This window comes from Chenopodium album, chromosome 16 (assembly GCF_948465745.1).
Source record: "Chenopodium album chromosome 16, dcCheAlbu1.1, whole genome shotgun sequence".
In the NCBI taxonomy this organism is placed as follows: domain Eukaryota; kingdom Viridiplantae; phylum Streptophyta; class Magnoliopsida; order Caryophyllales; family Amaranthaceae; genus Chenopodium; species Chenopodium album.
In genome coordinates, this window is record NC_137849.1 from 48770460 (window position 1) to 48788423 (window position 17964).

General features: G+C 32.5%; 1 protein-coding gene and 2 pseudogenes across 2 annotated transcripts; all 3 read left to right on the forward strand.

Annotated features, from left to right (window-relative positions):
- The first annotated feature begins 545 nt into the window (after window positions 1-545).
- LOC145586844 (jasmonoyl--L-amino acid synthetase JAR4-like) lies at window positions 546-5229 on the forward strand. The gene is made up of 5 exons (XM_081643784.1): window positions 546-799; window positions 1369-1682; window positions 1996-2097; window positions 2383-3173; window positions 4584-5229. Exons 2-5 carry the CDS (start codon window positions 1390-1392, stop codon window positions 5120-5122), a joined length of 1725 nt encoding a protein of 574 aa, XP_081499910.1. The 5' UTR covers window positions 546-799; window positions 1369-1389; the 3' UTR covers window positions 5123-5229.
- A 2782-nt stretch (window positions 5230-8011) lies between these two features.
- Window positions 8012-10359, forward strand: LOC145585776 (jasmonoyl--L-amino acid synthetase JAR4-like; annotated as a pseudogene). Its single transcript, XR_014100724.1, has 4 exons — window positions 8012-8429; window positions 8514-8615; window positions 8930-9699; window positions 9816-10359. The product of XR_014100724.1 is annotated as a jasmonoyl--L-amino acid synthetase JAR4-like (transcript).
- Window positions 10360-13867: 3508 nt separating this feature from the next.
- Window positions 13868-17692, forward strand: LOC145585777 (jasmonoyl--L-amino acid synthetase JAR4-like; annotated as a pseudogene).
- The last annotated feature ends 272 nt before the right edge of the window (window positions 17693-17964 follow it).

Here is a 17964-nt window from a genome sequence, read left to right on the forward strand (position 1 = left end):
ATGGAAATGGAGACAACTTCTTTCATATATTTTAAAATGGTATGTACAATTTCCTTATTATCATAATTCCCCGTATATTATATTAATATGTTTAATTATATATTACTCTGTAAGTCCGTATAATTTATAATAATTAGTTATCTTTTCCATCAGATTAGATGGATTGAACATAATGTTAATTCATGTAAAAATTAGCCACTAGAAAATCGGTTTCTTTATTAGTGATTAGGAATTGATGACAAGTTTTTTCAAATATTTTCCAAATGAAATTAAATACTACCTTCGTTTCTTATTAGTTTGCAACTTTGGGGTATTATTTGTGAGATATTAAATATTCCAAATTTGCAACTATTACGAAACGGAGGTAGTACGAAGTAGTATTCCTTACGAAATACTCGTATTGTACAAGGTAGGAAATACGTGTGCAAGGTGGACGGTGGTGAATGGTTGAGAAACAAGATGCATTTAAAAAAAAAAAACGTAGTAATACGGAGTACAAGTAAGAGTATTACTGCAACACTATAAATTGAACTTCTCAAACCAACTCAAAACCCAGGAACCTTCCTCCTTCACCGGTATTTGATCACTTCTTTTCTTCCATTTTCTCTCTCTTCAACCAAATATTTTTAGAGAGATAAAGATAGTGATTGAAACAAACATATAAAAAAATAAAAAAGCTCTTTATTTAAATTTCCTTTTTATTTCTTTTTACTCTTTGTGCTTCCAAACAGTATTATATCCCCATTTCTTCTCTTCTTCTTCTTCTACTTCTTCCCCTGTTTATCAGCTAATTTTTCAGGTAATTTATTTATTTATTTTTTGTTTTTCTCTGTTAAAATTCATTGTAGTAATTACTACTTTTGTTGACTTTAATTCTTATATGTTTTAATTTATGGGATTAAATGATTTCTGATTCAGGTCCAAACTCTGAGGAAGATTCGTATGATTAATTTTGGATTTCTGAAAACAAATTTCATTTATTTCTATAAATTTATACCTTTGTGAATAAATTCCCCTGAGAATATACGAGTACTATTTTTGAGCTGTTTAACTTTTCTAGATTTTGATCTTTTCACCTTTTATTTTATTTTGGGCAACATCCTAATCTTTTGTAATTAATACCCAAAAAATATAATAAATTATATTCCTTTTAATCAAAATCAATCTGAATAATTTTTCTAGAAAAATTAATAACTCACTTTTTATCTATGAACATCAGCTGACTTGTTGACTAAACTATGAAAGACTTCATTCACTTTTTAACCCTCCAACTTTTATTCTGTTATTACAAATTATAATGATTTCATATTATTATTAGAGAAAGATAAATAATAATACTAATGTAAATTGGTTACTATTTTTGTGCAGGAAGTTAAGGTTGTTGTAAAAATGTTGGAAAAAATTGAAGAATTTGAGTTTGAGAAAGTGATAAATGAGTTTGAAGAACTAAGCAAGAATGCAGGAAAAGTACAGGAGGAAACACTGAGGAAGATTCTAGGAGAAAACGCGGCGGCCGAGTATTTGCAACAAGTAGGCCTTGATGGAAGAACAGACTCAGAGAGTTTTAAGCAATGTGTTCCTATTGTAATTCACAAGGATTTAGAACCTTTTATTCAAAGAATTATGGATGGAGATTTTTCTCCTATTCTTACTGGAAAACCTATTCCAACTCTTTCTTTGAGGTAATTTACTATACTCAGCTCATTCATATGATTGTCTAGTTGTTTTTTTTTTATTTTTTTATTTTAAGTGTTTCGAGTCAATGTTGTTAGAGTCGGGATCCTCTCTATTCATATGGTTGTCTAGTTGTTTTTATATTTTGAGCCATTGTTGTTAGGTTCGGGATCCTTTGTAGGTACTATAATCAGCTCATTCATATGGTTGTCTAGTTGTTTTTATATTTTAAGTTTTTCGACTCATTGTTGTTAAGGTCGGGATCCTTAATTTCTAGGTACTATACTTAGCTCATTCATATGGTTGATTGATTTATTGCAGCTCTGGGACGACTCAAGGAAAGCGAAAATTTGTACCATTTAATGATCAGCTCTTTGATAATACTATGCAAATCTATCATACTTCTTTTGCGTACCGAAACAGGTAGATATTTTTTTTTCTACCTATAGAGTTGCAATTTAGAAAGTAGTTAGAGATTAGAGTATCATTTGCTTGATTATGTCAAGTATCTGCTCACTTTTTAGATTTGATATTTAATTTCTTTTAGAATCTTTACTTTTTATGGAGTATCGATTTTCCATACCTACTTGGGAGTGTCAAGTGCCCGACACGAGTATTATTAAGGATCAACGTAACAGTTTAGAGAATAATTGGATTGGTTTACATATTTGATGACTCAAATGTTGTACACTCTTGTTTTGTTGGCAGAGAATTTCCTATAAAAAATGGAAAAGCATTGGTTTTCCTTTACAGTAGCAGACAGTTCATTACTGAAGGAGGCCTTCCTGCTGGAACTGCAACAACGAATGTTTTTCGCCACCCGAAATATAGAGAGTTAATGAAGGGTATTCAATCCCAAAGTTGCAGCCCTGATGAAGTGATTTTCGGGTCTGATTTTCATGAATCATTATACTGTCATCTCCTGTGTGGCTTACTGAACTACAACGATGTCCAAATCATTTCATCTACATTTGCTCATAGCCTTGTTCAAGCATTTCAAACATTTGAACAAGTTTGGGAGAATCTTTGCTTTGATATTCGATTTGGAAGTTTGGATGAGAGAGTAACTGACCCAAATACTCGTGCTGCTATGTCCAAATTGCTAAAGCCTAACCCTGAGTTGGCTGACATGATAATTGAAAAATGCTCGGGTTTAAGCAAATGGTATGGCCTTATACCAGAGCTTTTCCCAAATGCTAAGTATGTTTATGGGATAATGACAGGCTCTATGGAGCCTTACGTTAAACAATTAAGGCGGTATGCTGGGTGGTTGCCTTTGGTCTGTGCTGATTATGGGGCTTCAGAAGGCTGGATTGCAGCAAATGTCAACCCAAGATCACCTCCTGAAGAGGCCACCTTTGCTGTTATTCCGAACATAGGGTACTTTGAGTTCATTCCTTTGAAAGAGACTAGGAATGGTGGTGCTGAACCAAAGCCTGTAGGACTAACTGAGGTTAAACTCGGCGAAGAATATGAAATCATCCTCACCAACTTTGCAGGTATGATAATCCTTGTAATTATTTTTTATTATGGTCTACAAATCGATATTAATGCTACATGTTTTATTCAAATCCGACTAGTTACTTAATAAAGACCGTACATGACCACGTGTCATCCCCCATTATGGCCATTAGACATTACGAGTAGTTGTCTAACTAGTTGTACAAATAGACTCGTCGTGTTATTTGGTTACCCTGGGACCAATTTCTGTTGTTGTATTCCCTCAAAATTTAGAATTTAGCATTTTTTTGATTTTGAAGATAATAGGCTAATAGCAAACAGCCTGTAAAAAAAGGGTTATGCTCACTAATCATATTTCCACTATAGAGATCAAAGTTATATATAATGTTCAAACACAGTACATACGCTTGGACACTTACGTTTGGTTAGAGAATATATTGGACTAGTCACTCCAAAACATAATAAAAACCTTGTATCATACATCTAATCTAGGTTCTAGATCTAGTTGATATTCATGGACCATAGTATATTTGTCAAATTTAATCATCTTTATGTGGGAATATCATAGTCTGATGATGTCTTTGTCCAATAGCATGTTGTTGTTGCCTACTGGTGGAATCATAGTCTGAATTCACTTTACCTAAAATTTTCCTGCTAGTTTTGATTAGCCTCCTATCCTTATTCAGGATCCCCTGCTTAGTTGTGTTTTGTGGGTGGTGCAGTCAGGGGAAGATGGGGCCACGATGGTCTGCTGGGCTCCATTCTTCCCTTGTCGTCACATAATAACTTCTTTTGTTTTACTTTTTTGTGTACCATATATACGTCACTTATTTTAATTTGTCCGTTTTAAGGTATATGTGAATTTTAATTAAAAATTGTTAGATTGGTAGGTCATAGGACTATGATATGATTGTTATCAACCAATAAACTAGATAGCGGATTGAAACACAGATGGTACACAAAAAATGAGATCGAAGATTTGTGTAGCATAGTGCCTTGCACATTACAGCAGAGGATAGTAACAGTTAAGAGTGCAGTCATATCTTTAGTGGAGACTTTATTATCCCAAAGAAGCCTAACATAATAATGTATAGCCCATCAAAAGCTTCTACAAGTTGATCAAAATAATTTATGAAAGCAAAGTATTATTAGTATATGATTCTTGGAAAGATGCTTTGAAAGAAGTAAAATATTCCTTAAACCTTGTCTAAAATATACTTATCCAGCTGTGATTTCTGACTTTTTTGCTCTGCTTTTTTTTTTTTTTTTTTTTTTGGTTCTTTCAATTCATGATCCAAGCTTATGATTTATTTATTGGTTGATGAATAATCTAAGTTTGTTTTCCTGTCAATTTCAAATCAACATCAACTTCAACTTCCTAGCTAAATTGTTGATATTAGTTCATAACATACTTAAAAAAATGCTGAATGTCCCTATTATACTCGCAGGCTTATATCGTTACAGGCTAGGAGATGCTGTCAAGGTAATGGGGTTCCACAACTCAACTCCTGAGCTGAAATTCGTATGCCGTCAGAACCTTATGCTAAGCATCAACATTGACAAGAACACGGAGAAAGACCTACAACTCGCAGTGGAAGAAGCAAGCAAGTTACTGATAGCCGAAAAGATAGACCTGATTGACTTCACCAGCCATGTAGATGTAACCAAAGAAGTAGGCCACTATGTGATATTCTGGGAGTTAAGTGGTGAGCCTGATGAAAATGTGTTGAAGGAGTGTTGCAACTGCTTGGACCGATCTTTTGCTGATGCAGGGTATGTGAGTTCGCGCAAGGTAGGAATGATTGGACCACTTGAGCTTCGGATTGTGAAGAAGGGAACCTTCTATAATATACTGTTGCATTGCTTGAGCATGGGGAATACTCTTAACCAGTTTAAGACACCAAGATGTGTTGGGTCTAACAATAAGCCACTCTTACAAATTGTGTGTAATAATGTTGTTGGAAGTTATTTTAGTACTGCATATTAGTAAATTAGAGTAATGTGTATCATTATCATTCATCAGTGTATGTTTTTAGTAAATGTTGTTTATTATAATGTTTTTCACAATGATAGAATGGAAGCTAAGTTTTATTATTTGGTCTTCCATGTTCCCCTTTTAGCCCTATTTTTTCAGATTGAAACTATTTTAATGGTCAAAATTATGTTTTGACATGTGTGTTAATTAAACTGTTGTAATTATTATGAAACAAAAATATTACTCCGTATTTGATACATGGATAATAATAGTACTTCCTCTGTCCCTTAATTAGATTCTTATTTCTCTCTATTATGTGAGGAATAAATGCTAGAAGTAGGAATCTAATTAAGGGACAGATGAAAGTATATATTATTCCTTTTTGGCTGAATTCAATTGGATGATTTTTTTGGCAATGTAAATAATTTTAATGACATTTAATGTGGGTAGAGTGATCATGAGGTGGACTTTTTCTTGAAGTGAACTATCTTTGGTATTGTAAATTATTGGAAATTTTTGGTAATGTAAATTATTGGGAAGTTTTAGGTAAAACTTAATCCATCCTTAACATGCTTATAAATAAATAATTAATTAGAGTGTAGAACATACACAAAAATATTCCTCCTATTTTCTCTCCTCTCTTAATATTTTTTAATTGTTTGAGCTTCAGTCGCTGTTTGTTTTGAGTGCGCAATTTAAAGCATCATTGTCATTTATATTGTATCATGTCAGACTATCTGGACAATTTTGCTTGCAAGGTACTCCCTTTATTTCACTAATATTAAATTTGATATTTTATTTGGTTGATTCAAAATATTTTTTTAATAGTCCTAATTGTACCTCATATATTTTGCAATGGTAAATAACATTATTAGAGTGTAAATGCTTGTTGAATACCCTCCTTAAAAATCGAGCCATATATTATCAAAAAAAAAAAAAAATGATCATTATTGAATTTCAACCCTCACAATTGGGATCAATGATCCTTGCCCTAGTACAATCGCATGACCTCAATGTTTTTGACTTTTTGGATTCCCTAACCAACTAAAAAAGAGTCAAGTTTGAATGCTTTTGATCACATGAGATCAAATTCTCACTTATACTAGTCTATAATTATTGCACAAATTTTGGGCTTGCAAGCATGTCTTATTGCACATGTTTTGGGCTTGCAATCAAGTCTGTAATTATTGCACAAGCTCTTAACATTTTTGGTCCTGTTAATCCAATTTTTGTTTGGGCTTGCAGTTATGTCTGCAATTATTGAACTAGTTTTGTAAAAGACTCACATTTTTTTTTTCTCCATCTTCATCAAATCACATATATATTTCATTGATAGTTATTTTATTTTATTTTTTATTTTATTTTTGGGTGAAGTTTTCATTGATAGTTTTGTAGCCATTAAACGAGTTTTCCCATGCATCATTTCACATTATAATAAAGTTTTTTGACCATTAAATTAGTTTTCTTCCTTTTCAACACATGATTTTTCATATGATAGTTTTTTTCACAATCAAACAAGTTTCACCCTGCTTCAATTCACATTATAAAGTTTGGGGACCACCAAAAGTGTTTTCCCCCCTCTAGCTTCATTACATGATTTTTCATAAGTTTGACTTTCACACGAGTTTAACCCATGCTTCAATTCATATAATTTTTTAGCATTGTAGCCATTAAATGACTTTTTGTGAAATTATGCTGAAAAACTCATTTAATGGCTACAATGCTGAAAAATTATAAAACTATCAACGAACATTTAATGGCTACAATGCTGAAAAATTATGTTTAATGTACCCATGCTTCAATTCATATAATTTCACATTATGTTCGTTGATAGTTTTATAAAAATTGCATGCTTTACACCCCCTTTTCAATTCACCTTTTTTCATTGATAGTTTATAATCGTTGCACAATTTTCTATCTCTCATCACTTACTTTCCCCGTTTTCCTATGCTTATAAATGAATTACGAGTGTGGTTTAGAGTACGAAAAATACACAAAATTGTTCTTCTTCTACTCTCTTAAATAATCTCTACTAGCTCATTTTCTTTTACATAAGTGCACAATTCGGTAAATCATTTGTTAAATCTTTGGAGGTAATAGCTGCTTTTATAATTCAATGATGTCAAACAATCAAGTTAATTTTGCTTATAAGGTACTTCCTTCGTTCCATCAAGCTAAGACTCATAACAAACAAGTCAATTTTGCTCATTCAAAACAAGTTTTTACATTGTCCAAACCATACCTCACATATTTAAGAATATGACATATATACAAGATTTTTTGTTCCAACTGTATTAATTCTATCCAAACATCTCAATTCAAAAGTGTATACCTGTCGTATACTAAAGGTTTTTTTTTTCCTTTGTTGGAAACAAAATAAAAAATAAAAAAAATAAAACAAAATAAAACAAGAGAGAAGATTCCATTTATTGATTTTAATTTTCTAAAAAAAAAACCATTTTGCTTTTGTATATAAATTCTCCGATATCTATTTTTGTAAGACCGAATCTTAAAAAAAAAAAAAATCAATTTATTGTGGCAAACATGTAATTAAGTCAACGATATTTCATTATTGTGGACCTCATATTTGTTATTTTTTTTATAACGAAAATGTCATACTGAATAGGTAAATAAGTTGACTAAACTACAATCTTTTCAAAAAAATTTGATTAAACTACAACCTTTTATTTTAAGCAACACCTATATATTTTTTTTGTAATTAATACCCAAAATACTTAAATACAGCACTAGATTTGGAATTATTGACTAGTAAAAAAGTCTTGAAAGTGGTAACTAAGATAAAACCCCGTCTACATAAGTTATCACTCTCCATAATGAGCCAGCTAAATACTACTTCTTTGTATTGTTATTTGTTTCTTTGTACCTTCTTTCAGAAATTATTCACTTTTTTGTTTAGAACAGTTAACTCGATGACTGAAACTAGCTTAAAATGATTTATTTGACTTGCTTTTAATATAATGTAGGAAGGTGGTGTGGAAATATTGAAAGAAAATGAAGAATTAAACAAGAATGCAGGAAATGAAGAATTTGACCCTGAGAAAATGATAAAGGAGTTTGAAGAATTAAGCAGGAATGCAGGGAAAATACAAGCGGAAACACTAAGGAAGATACTAGAAGAAAACGCCTCGGCCGAGTACTTGCTAGAAGTAGGCCTTAATGGAAGAACAGATGAGGAGAGTTTTAAGCAATGTGTTCCTGTTGTAACTCACAAGGATTTGGAACCTTATATTCAAAGGATCATCAAAGGTGAAACAACTCCTATTCTTACTGGAAAACCCTTTTCCTCCTTTTCTGTCAGGTAATTAATTTTGTTCCTTTGAAAATTCTTTTAATGCATCTTTGTTACCGGATTTTATGATGTTTTTTTGTTTTTTTTTCATAGCTCTGGAACTACTCAGGGGAAACGCAAGTTTATACCTTTTAATGATCAACTCTTTGATAATACTACCCAAGTCTTTCTTACTACTTTTGCTTATCGAAACAGGTAAGGTCCCGTTATTTTGGACTGAAATTTACTGAACTGAACTAAAATTTTTGATGTTAATTACTTATATTAATTTTCATTTTCTTTTTTTTTTTTTTTTTTTTTTTTTTTGAAGGAAAGCCCCAACTTGTCCAAAAAAAGAACTCTTTAATTTTGACCCAATTCCTTTACTCATTGATTTACCCTGTCCAATAACCAAGTCTATCCTTAAGAAGTCGAAACAAGTAATACTTTACTAAAGCAAAATGAATAAAATTGGAGTGTTACATATTACTTATAGAGACTAAATTGTTGTACACTTTGTTTGGTTGCAGAGAGTTTCCTATAAAAAATGGAAAAGCACTGATGCTCCTTTACAGTAGCAAACCGTTCTTAACTGAAGGAGGCGTTCCTGCTGCAACAAATGTATGCCGGCACCGCGGATACAAAGATTTACTGAAGAACATTCGTTCACAAAGTTGCAGCCCTGATGAAGTCATTTTCGGATCTGTTTTCAATGAATCATTATACTGTCATCTGCTGTGTGGCTTATTGAGCTACAACGAGATCGAAAGCATTTACTCAACATTTGCTCATAGCATTGTTCAAGCTTTTGAAACATTCGAACAAGTTTGGGAAGATCTTTGCTCTGATATCCGATTTGGAACCTTGAATGACAGAGTGACTGACCCAAATACTCGTGCTGCTATGTGCAAACTGCTTAAGCCTAACCCTGAGTTGGCTGACATGATAATTGAAAAATGCTCGGGTTTAAGCAAATGGTATGGCCTTATACCAGAGCTTTTCCCGAATGTTAAGTATGTTTATGGGATAATGACTGGCACTATGGAGCCTTACCTTAAACAATTAAGGCGGTATGCTGGGGGAGTACCTTTGGTTTGTGCTGATTACGCGGCTTCTGAAGGATGGATTGGGGCGAATATCAACCCAAGATCACCTCCTGAAGAGGCCACCTTTGTTGTTATTCCGAACATAGGGTACTACGAGTTTATTCCTTTGAATGAAGGTGCTGAACCAAAACCTGTTGGACTTGCTGATGTTAAACTTGGTGAAGAATATGAAATCACCCTCACCAACTTTGCAGGTATGTTTAATCTTTGTAATTGATTTAATAATTACTCCGTATAATTTAAATTTTGTCTAGTCAAAATCAACTTCTTGTAGTGTTAACATCAATTTCGTTCCCTATTATTATTTCAGGTTTATATCGTTACAGACTAGGAGATACTGTCAAGGTAGCAGGCTTCCATAACTCAACTCCGGAGCTGAAGTATGTATGTCGTCAGAACCTCATGCTCTGCATCAACATCGACAAGAACACTGAGAAGGATCTACAGGTGGCCGTAGAAGCAGCAAGCAAGTTGTTGGTAGCAGAAAAGGTAGACCTGATTGATTTCACCAGCAACGTCGATTTAACCAAAAAAGTAGGCCAGGTCACTATGTGATATTCTGGGAGCTAAGTGGTGAACCTGATGAAAATGTTTTGAAGGAATGCTGCAACTGCTTGGACCTATCATTTGTTGATGCAGGGTATGTGAGTTCGCGTAAGGCTCGAATGATTGGACCACTTGAGCTTCGGATTGTGAGGAAGGGAACCTTCAATAAGATACTGTTGCATTGCTTGAACATGGGAAATACTCCTAACCAGTTTAAGACACCAAGATATGTTGGGTCTAACAACAAGCCCCTCTTTGAAATTGTGTGTGATAATGTTGCTAAAAGTTACTTTAGCACTGCATATTAGTAAAGTTAAGAGTGATGTTATGTGTTTCATCATCCATAGTAAGTGTATGTTTCTAGCAAACTTTGCTTAATGTTTTTTCTCAATCACAGAACGAAAATTTTGTTGTTTATCTTTCATTATAGCCCCATTTTATTGCGTGATTTCTGTTGCTTTTATTTAAAACTGATTAATGTCCCTTGCAATGTACGGATTTTACTTAATTTATAGGAAAGTACAATATTAATTTTAACTGTCTACTAAAAAACGAATTATAGTATTCTAATAACAATTTATTTATGCTCATTTTTATAATAACAAAATAAAACTTAATGTCGATTCAAAAAAAAAAAAAGCCTTAATGTTAAATATATGTCATCACTAGTTTCGCTTTTCGCACTAAGTTGTTGACTTGCTTACATTAATTCTCAAGAGTTTTTTCTCATGGTAAAAAATAAAACCAAGTTTTATTGATTTTAAATTTTCTCGGCCGGCGGTTTTACAAGGAGGGGAAGGGGTTTCTAGGGGTTTTCGCGGGTGGGTGAATGTTTTCAGGGGAGGGGGAGTGCTTTCTGGGGAGAGAGGATGGGCGGGGAAGGGTGGGGGATGTACGGCAAGGGTCGACGAGTGAGGCTGGGTGGTGGGGTGGCTTGAAAAGGTTTCAAAGTGAAGAAAATAGGTGGTTCTATATATGATGGTGGTGTGGCGGTTTGTTTCCTTCTGTTTTTTGTAAAACAAACAACATTGTACTTGGAATGACCGCTTTTCATTCCATTCTCTTTCTTTCCCTTTATTCATTTCATTCCTTTTACCTTATGTAAACCAAACAGCCCCTCAATATTTTACCAACTAATTAAATTGGATGACTTTATTCACTAATTGATTTTTATTTTCATCATTTGTAAATTTGTATGGAGTATTGTACATGGATATAATTGGTGTATATATTTCCTTTTTGGCTAGATTCAATTGGAAGATCATTAATGACATTTAATGTAGGTCAAGTGATGAGGTGAACTATCTATCAAAGTGGACTCTTTTTAATTTGTTACTAATATAAATTATTGGGAATTTTATTGGTGATATAAATTATTGGGAAGATTTTTGGTAATAAAAATTATTGACAATTTTATTGGTAATGTAAATTATTAGGAAGATTTTTGGTAATAAAAATTATTGGGAATTTTATTATTGGTAATGTAAATTATTAGTAAGATTTTTGGTATTATAAATTATTGAAAAAAAAATTGGTAATGTAAATTATGCTAATCAAAGTAGCAAATTGGATTATTATCTCTGTAAATGACTAGTATAAGACAATAATGTCATGAGTTCAAATCTCATCCACCTCTCCTTTATGAATGGTATATTTAAAAAAATACACTTGTGTGAAGGTCACTATAGAATACAAAGTATAAAACTTAACAATATCATCCCTTCTTTTTTCACTTAGGGTTCAAAATCAATTGTTTTAGGTCTTATGTTGTTTAATTTGAATTTATCTTTTACCACAAATCAATAATTGACGATCAACTAAAATTTAATCCCTTGGATGCATATAAATACAGTGTTGATTAGAGTGTGGAAATTAAAATACACAAAACTATTCCTCCTAATGTTTCTTGCTTAAATTATTAGGGTTTCGATCACTTTTTACTTTGAGAGTGCAATTCAAAACATCGTTGTATTGTGTTTAATTCTTTGGACACACTTTTTGCTTTTTGGTTGCATCATGTCAGACTATCAGGGAAATTTCGCTTATAAGGTATGATTTCTCATTTGCTTGATTTAAAGTTTTATTCTATATTGTCCTAAATGTACTTCTTGAGGAACGTAACATACGGAGTATCTTTTATTTTATTCCAATTAATTTGAGAATGGTAGAAATTTTTTTCAAATAGCTTGTAGTGGTGTATATGACTGTTAGGGTGTAGATACTTGTCAAATATTCTCATTAAAGAGCCGTATATATTATATAAAATATGATCATTGGTGAACCTCAACCTTCACAATGACCTTGCCGAAAGTACAATCCCCTGACCTCAAGGTTAGAGGATTCCCTAAGCAAGTAGTGTAGCCTTGCTTGGTAATTAATTTAGTGACTACTTGTAAAAATAGTCTTATTAGAGTTTGAAAGCTTCTCAAGACATGAGATCAAATTCTCATTTACACTTGTCTTAATTGATAGACCCATCGATAGTAGTATAGCACATTAGCACAGATTAACTACAATTATGTTAATTCAATTGATTATATTTGGTCTCTAGATATGATTCACTTTGAATTTATTTTTACACTAGTCCTTAAAACAAAAAGATTTTTAAATGAGATATCTTTATATTTGTATTAATGTGTAATATAATCATAAGTTTGAATCGCAAAAAAATAAAACAGTTAGTTATTGATAGAAGTTTTCAAACTATTTTTGCTTTGATCAATACATTTACTGAAAGCAGCAATAGGACAGAATAAGGAGAGGAATAACAAGAAAGAGAGGTTGTCATTCAACAAGCCATGAACAAATGCCTTACACTTCACTAAACATTCTTTTACTACTTTTGATTATCTAAACGAAGATTCAGATCAATGATTTTAAATTTATGAAAATTAAATAAAATATTTATATAATTCCCTCCGTTTTATTTTTATTTATTTACTTTCACTTTCTTGCCACATTGCATCTTTACATGCTACATCATTAGCCTCATAAGTTTGTGAGAATCATGTATTCATGTCTATAATTATTGCACAAATTTTGGGCTTGTAATCATGTCTGTTATTATTGCACAAGTTTTTAGCATTTTTTTATCCTATCCACCTGATTTGGGCTTACAATTATGTCTGTAATTTATGTTAGAAAAAAAAAATATTATGTCTGTGATTACTGAACTAGTTTTGTAAACAATTCACATTTTTTTCTCCCCTTGATCAAATCACATTATTTTCATTGACAGTTTTGTAACTATTAAACGGATTTTATTCTACTTCAATTCACATTATTATAAAGTATTGGGACCATTAAATGAGTTTTCCCTTTCTTCATCACATGATTTTTCATATGATAGTTTTCTAATCATTAAACGAGGTTCATCCTGCTTCAATTCACATTATTATAAAAGTATAAGGACCATTAAAAGAGTTTTCCCCGTTCTTCATCACATGATTTTTCATATGACAATTTTCTAACCATTAAATGAGTTTCAGCCATGCTTCAATACACATTATTTTTCAGTATTAGCCTTTAAATGGGTATATCCACTCCACCCCCTTCAAATTATATTTATTATTTTTCATTGATAGTTTTCAAACCATAATATATTAAACGAGTTTTACCCTGCTTCAATTCACATAATTTTTCAATTTTGTAACTGTAGTCAAATTAATTTCTCCCCTTCAATTCACATTATTTTCATTGATAATTTCGAAAAATTGCATGCTTTCTGCCCCCTTTTCAATTCACGTTTTCTCCATTGATAGTTTGTAATTGTTGCACGATTTTCTACCCCTCATCTTTCAACTTCCCCGTTTTCGTATGCTTATAAAAGAGGTATTTTAAGGTATAGAATATACATAATACCGTTCCTCTTCTATTTCTCTACTCTCTTAAAAATCCTCTACTAGTTCGAGCATTTTGTAAGATATATGCACAATTCGAAAAACCATTATGTTTAATCTTTGAAGGCAATAACTGCTTTATGATTTAATCATGTCAAACTATCAAGACAATTTTGCTTATAAGGTAATCCCTTCGTCCCACCAAAACGATTTTTTTTCTTGCTCATTCAAAATAAGTATTTACATAGTTTTAACCATGCATCCTCACATGTTTATTAGAATTTAGGAATATAACGAGGATCTTTTGTTCCAATTGTGTAAAGTCTATATATCCAAAATTCTCAATTCAAAGGTTGAATATTTATTTTAATATACATCATTAAGTCATAGAGAAATTTACGTATAAAATCGTACTCAATCTATTTTATTTGACATTCAAATATGCACACAACAGGAAATGAGTATAATTTGATTCAAATATGCACACAACAGGAAATGGGTCTATCACTGGTGACTAGAAACCATTGGGCCGAAAAAAAAAAAAATCAACAACATTTCATTAAATATGGACCTCACATTTGTTGTTTTTAAACAAAAATGTCATATTGACTATGGAAATAAGTTGACTAAACTACAAGTTTACTATAGTACATGATTTGTTTTTTGTTTTTACTTTTTATATGATGGTAATTTGGACTTGTTAGCAATATCCTTATCTAACACCCGTGATATACTTGTTAGCAAGATCTTTTTAATAATAACTATTTTTTTAAATGCAATCCTTTATTAATTGGAAATACTCTACATATTATACGGTATTTATATAGATACTTCAAAATAGCCTTCGACTTTTTTCCTGCTTATCTATTGTTGAATAATATTTGAAGGACGAAACAAAGGAAGAATTTGACCCAGAGAATGTGATCAAGAAGTTTGAAGAAATGAGCAGGAATGCAGGAAAAGTACAGGAAGAAACGCTAAGGAAGATACTAGAAGAAAACGCCACGGCCGAGTACTTGCTAAACGTAGGACTTAATGGAAGAACAGACTCAGAGAGTTTCAAGCAATGTGTTCCTCTTATAACTCATGAGGTTATAGAACCTTATATTCAGAACATTATGAATGGAGATTCTTCTCCTATTACTACTGGCAAACCTATCCCATCCTTTTCTTTGAGGTACACTTATGGTGTGTTTGGATTGAAGGAAATGGAGGGAAAGGAAAAGAAGAGAAATGGAGAGATGAGATATCTTTCATTTGGATAACAAATGAGGAAGGAACGGAATTAGAGGGGAAAGAAATGGAGGGCTTAAAGTGTAAGAAATTGATCCCTCCATCAATGGAGAGATTTAGAAGGAAAATTCACCTTTCCTCCCTCCCCTCCTCTTCTCCTCCCTCCCCCTTCTCTTCCTTCTCCTTTCTTTATCCAAACACAGTGTTAATTTTTCATTTTCCTTGTTATGTTACTCCTTTCGTCCCAAAATATCTGAGACATTAGAATTTTTTTCACTATTTATCTATTGGTTTTGACCATAATTTTTTAGTAACATAATAAAAATATATTTTATTATAAATTATGGTGTTAGATAGGTATTAATATAGATATTTAAAATATTTTTTCATTTATATTTAATTGTATAAAATAAAGTCAAATTAGTGCATTGATATGTGTGCAATATTACTCCCTTTAAAAAAAAAATAAAAAATGTGTGCAATATTGTTAGATATTATGGGATGGAGTACTTTGTAGTTTGTACAAGTATATTTTAAGTGACTCATTTATGTCAAGGCCAGGATCTGTTCTAGCTAATAACTTGAATGTCCAATTTTAATTTGATGGACTTGTTTTAAAATATATATATATATATATATATATATATATATATATATATATATATATATATATATATATATATATATATATATATATATATATATATATATATATATATATATAATTGAAAGGATATCATTAAATTTATTGTTGGTTTGTGGTTTGTATAATGTTTGGTTGGTTTATTTTCATATATAGCTCTGGAACAACTCAAGGGAAGCTCAAGTTTTTGCCTTTCAATGATAAAGTCTTTGATACCACCATGCAAATGTGGTATACTTCTTTCGCACCGAAACAGGTAAATAATTATTTATCATCTTTTCATTGAGTGAAAATTCTACACTAGCTAGTCATCCTTAAAATGACTACCACAAGTAATTATTTATAGCAACATTGAAGTGTCAAGTACGCGACATAGGTAAAATTGGAGTGTTACGACATTTAATTACTTCCTCATCAATTGTTGTATGTGTTGCTTGCAGAGAGTTTCCCTTAACAAATGGAAAAGCATTGGCATTTGTTTACAGTAGCAAACCGTTTGTAACTGAAGGAGGGCTTATTGCTGGAACTGCAACAACACATGTTTTCCGCCACCCAAAATACAAAGAGTTAACCAAATGTATACGATCCCAAAGTTGCAGCCCTGATAAAGTCATTTTCGGGTCTGATTTTCATCAATCATTGTACTGCCATCTTCTGTGTGGCTTATTGCACTACGACCAGGTCCAAATAATTTCTTCTTCATTTGCTCATAGCATCGTTCAAGCATTTCAAACATTTGAACCTGCTCTGATATCCGATTTGGAATCTTAGACGAGAGAGTCACTGACCCTAGCACTCGTGCTGCTATGTCCAAAATTCTCAAGCCTAACCCAAAGTTGGCTAACATGATCTACGACAAATGCTCGGGTTTAACCAATTGGTATGGCCTTATACCAGAGCTTTTCCCGAATGCTAAGTATGTTTTAGGGATAATGACAGGGGCTATGGAGCCTTACGTTAAACAATTAAGGCGGTATGCCGGGTGGTTGCCTTTGGTCTGCGCTGATTATGGAGCTTCTGAAGGCTGGATTGCAGCAAATGTCAACCCAACATCACCTCCTGAAGAGGCCACCTTTGCTGTTCTTCCAAACATTGGATACTTCGAGTTCATTCCTTTGAACGAGTCTAGGAATGGTGGTGCTGAACCAAAACCAATAGGACTTGCTGAGGTTAAACTTGGTGAAGAATATGAAATCATCCTCACCAATTTTGCAGGTATGATTACTGAAGTTCGTCTACATCAGTTCATAATACTCGTACTAGAATCGATTTTAAGATCTCCTGGAACCAGGAGAATAGCTCTGACCACTTGATCGAGCTATCCCTCACTCTCTGTATTATATATACTTGAATAATATTCAATGCTATATTATTATTGCAGCCTTGCAGGCTTATATCGTTACAGGCTAGGAGATGTTGTGAAGGTAATGGGACTCCACAACTCAACTCCAGAGCTGAAATTGATATGTCGTCAGAACCTTATGCTGAGCATCAACATAGACAAGAACACAGAGAATGATCTACAACTCGCGGTAGAAGAAGCTAGCAAGTTATTGGCTGCAGAAAAGGTAGAACTGATAGATTTCACCAGTCATGTGGATTTAACCAAAGAAGTAGGCCACTATGTGATATTCTGGGAGCTAAGTGGTGAACCTGATGAAAATGTGTTGAAGGAGTGTTGCAACTGCTTGGACAAATCTTTTGCTGATGCAGGGTATGTTAGCTCGCGCAAGGTGGGATCGATTGGACCGCTCGAGCTTCGGATTCTAAAGAAGGGGACCTTCAATAAGGTGTTGCTGCATTGCTTGAGTATGGGAACTGCTGTTAATCAGTTTAAGCCACCAAGATTTGTTTTTGATAACAATAAGCCAATCTTGCAAATTGTGTGGTAATGTTGCGAAAAGTTATTTTAGCACTGTATATTAGCAAATTTGAGTGATGTGTTTCAACATCCATAGTAAGTTTATGTTTAATTTCTAGCAGCAAACAAACCTTGATGTTTTTCTCAATGACAGAGAACTAAAGCTTTATTATTTGTCTTTCATATGCTGTTTCTTTAGCCCCGTTTTATCGTGTGATTTCAGTTGCAAATCTTGCAATTATAAAATCTAGCTTCTATTGATTTTCAAGTGTTTTTTTTCCTCATGTGTAAATATATCAAATCCGAATTGTATAGATTTTTTTCTATAAGTTGAAGT

What these genes read in the sequence shown, in the direction of transcription:
- LOC145586844 (XM_081643784.1), top strand. Translation starts at nt 1,390, where the DNA reads ATGTTGGAAAAAATTGAAGAATTTGAGTTTGAGAAAGTGATAAATGAG. An exon ending in TCTTTTGCGTACCGAAACAG is followed by an intron (nt 2,098 to 2,382) that starts GTAGATATTTTT and finishes TTTTGTTGGCAG; the next exon opens with AGAATTTCCTATAAAAAATG. An exon ending in CATCCTCACCAACTTTGCAG is followed by an intron (nt 3,174 to 4,583) that starts GTATGATAATCC and finishes TTATACTCGCAG; the next exon opens with GCTTATATCGTTACAGGCTA.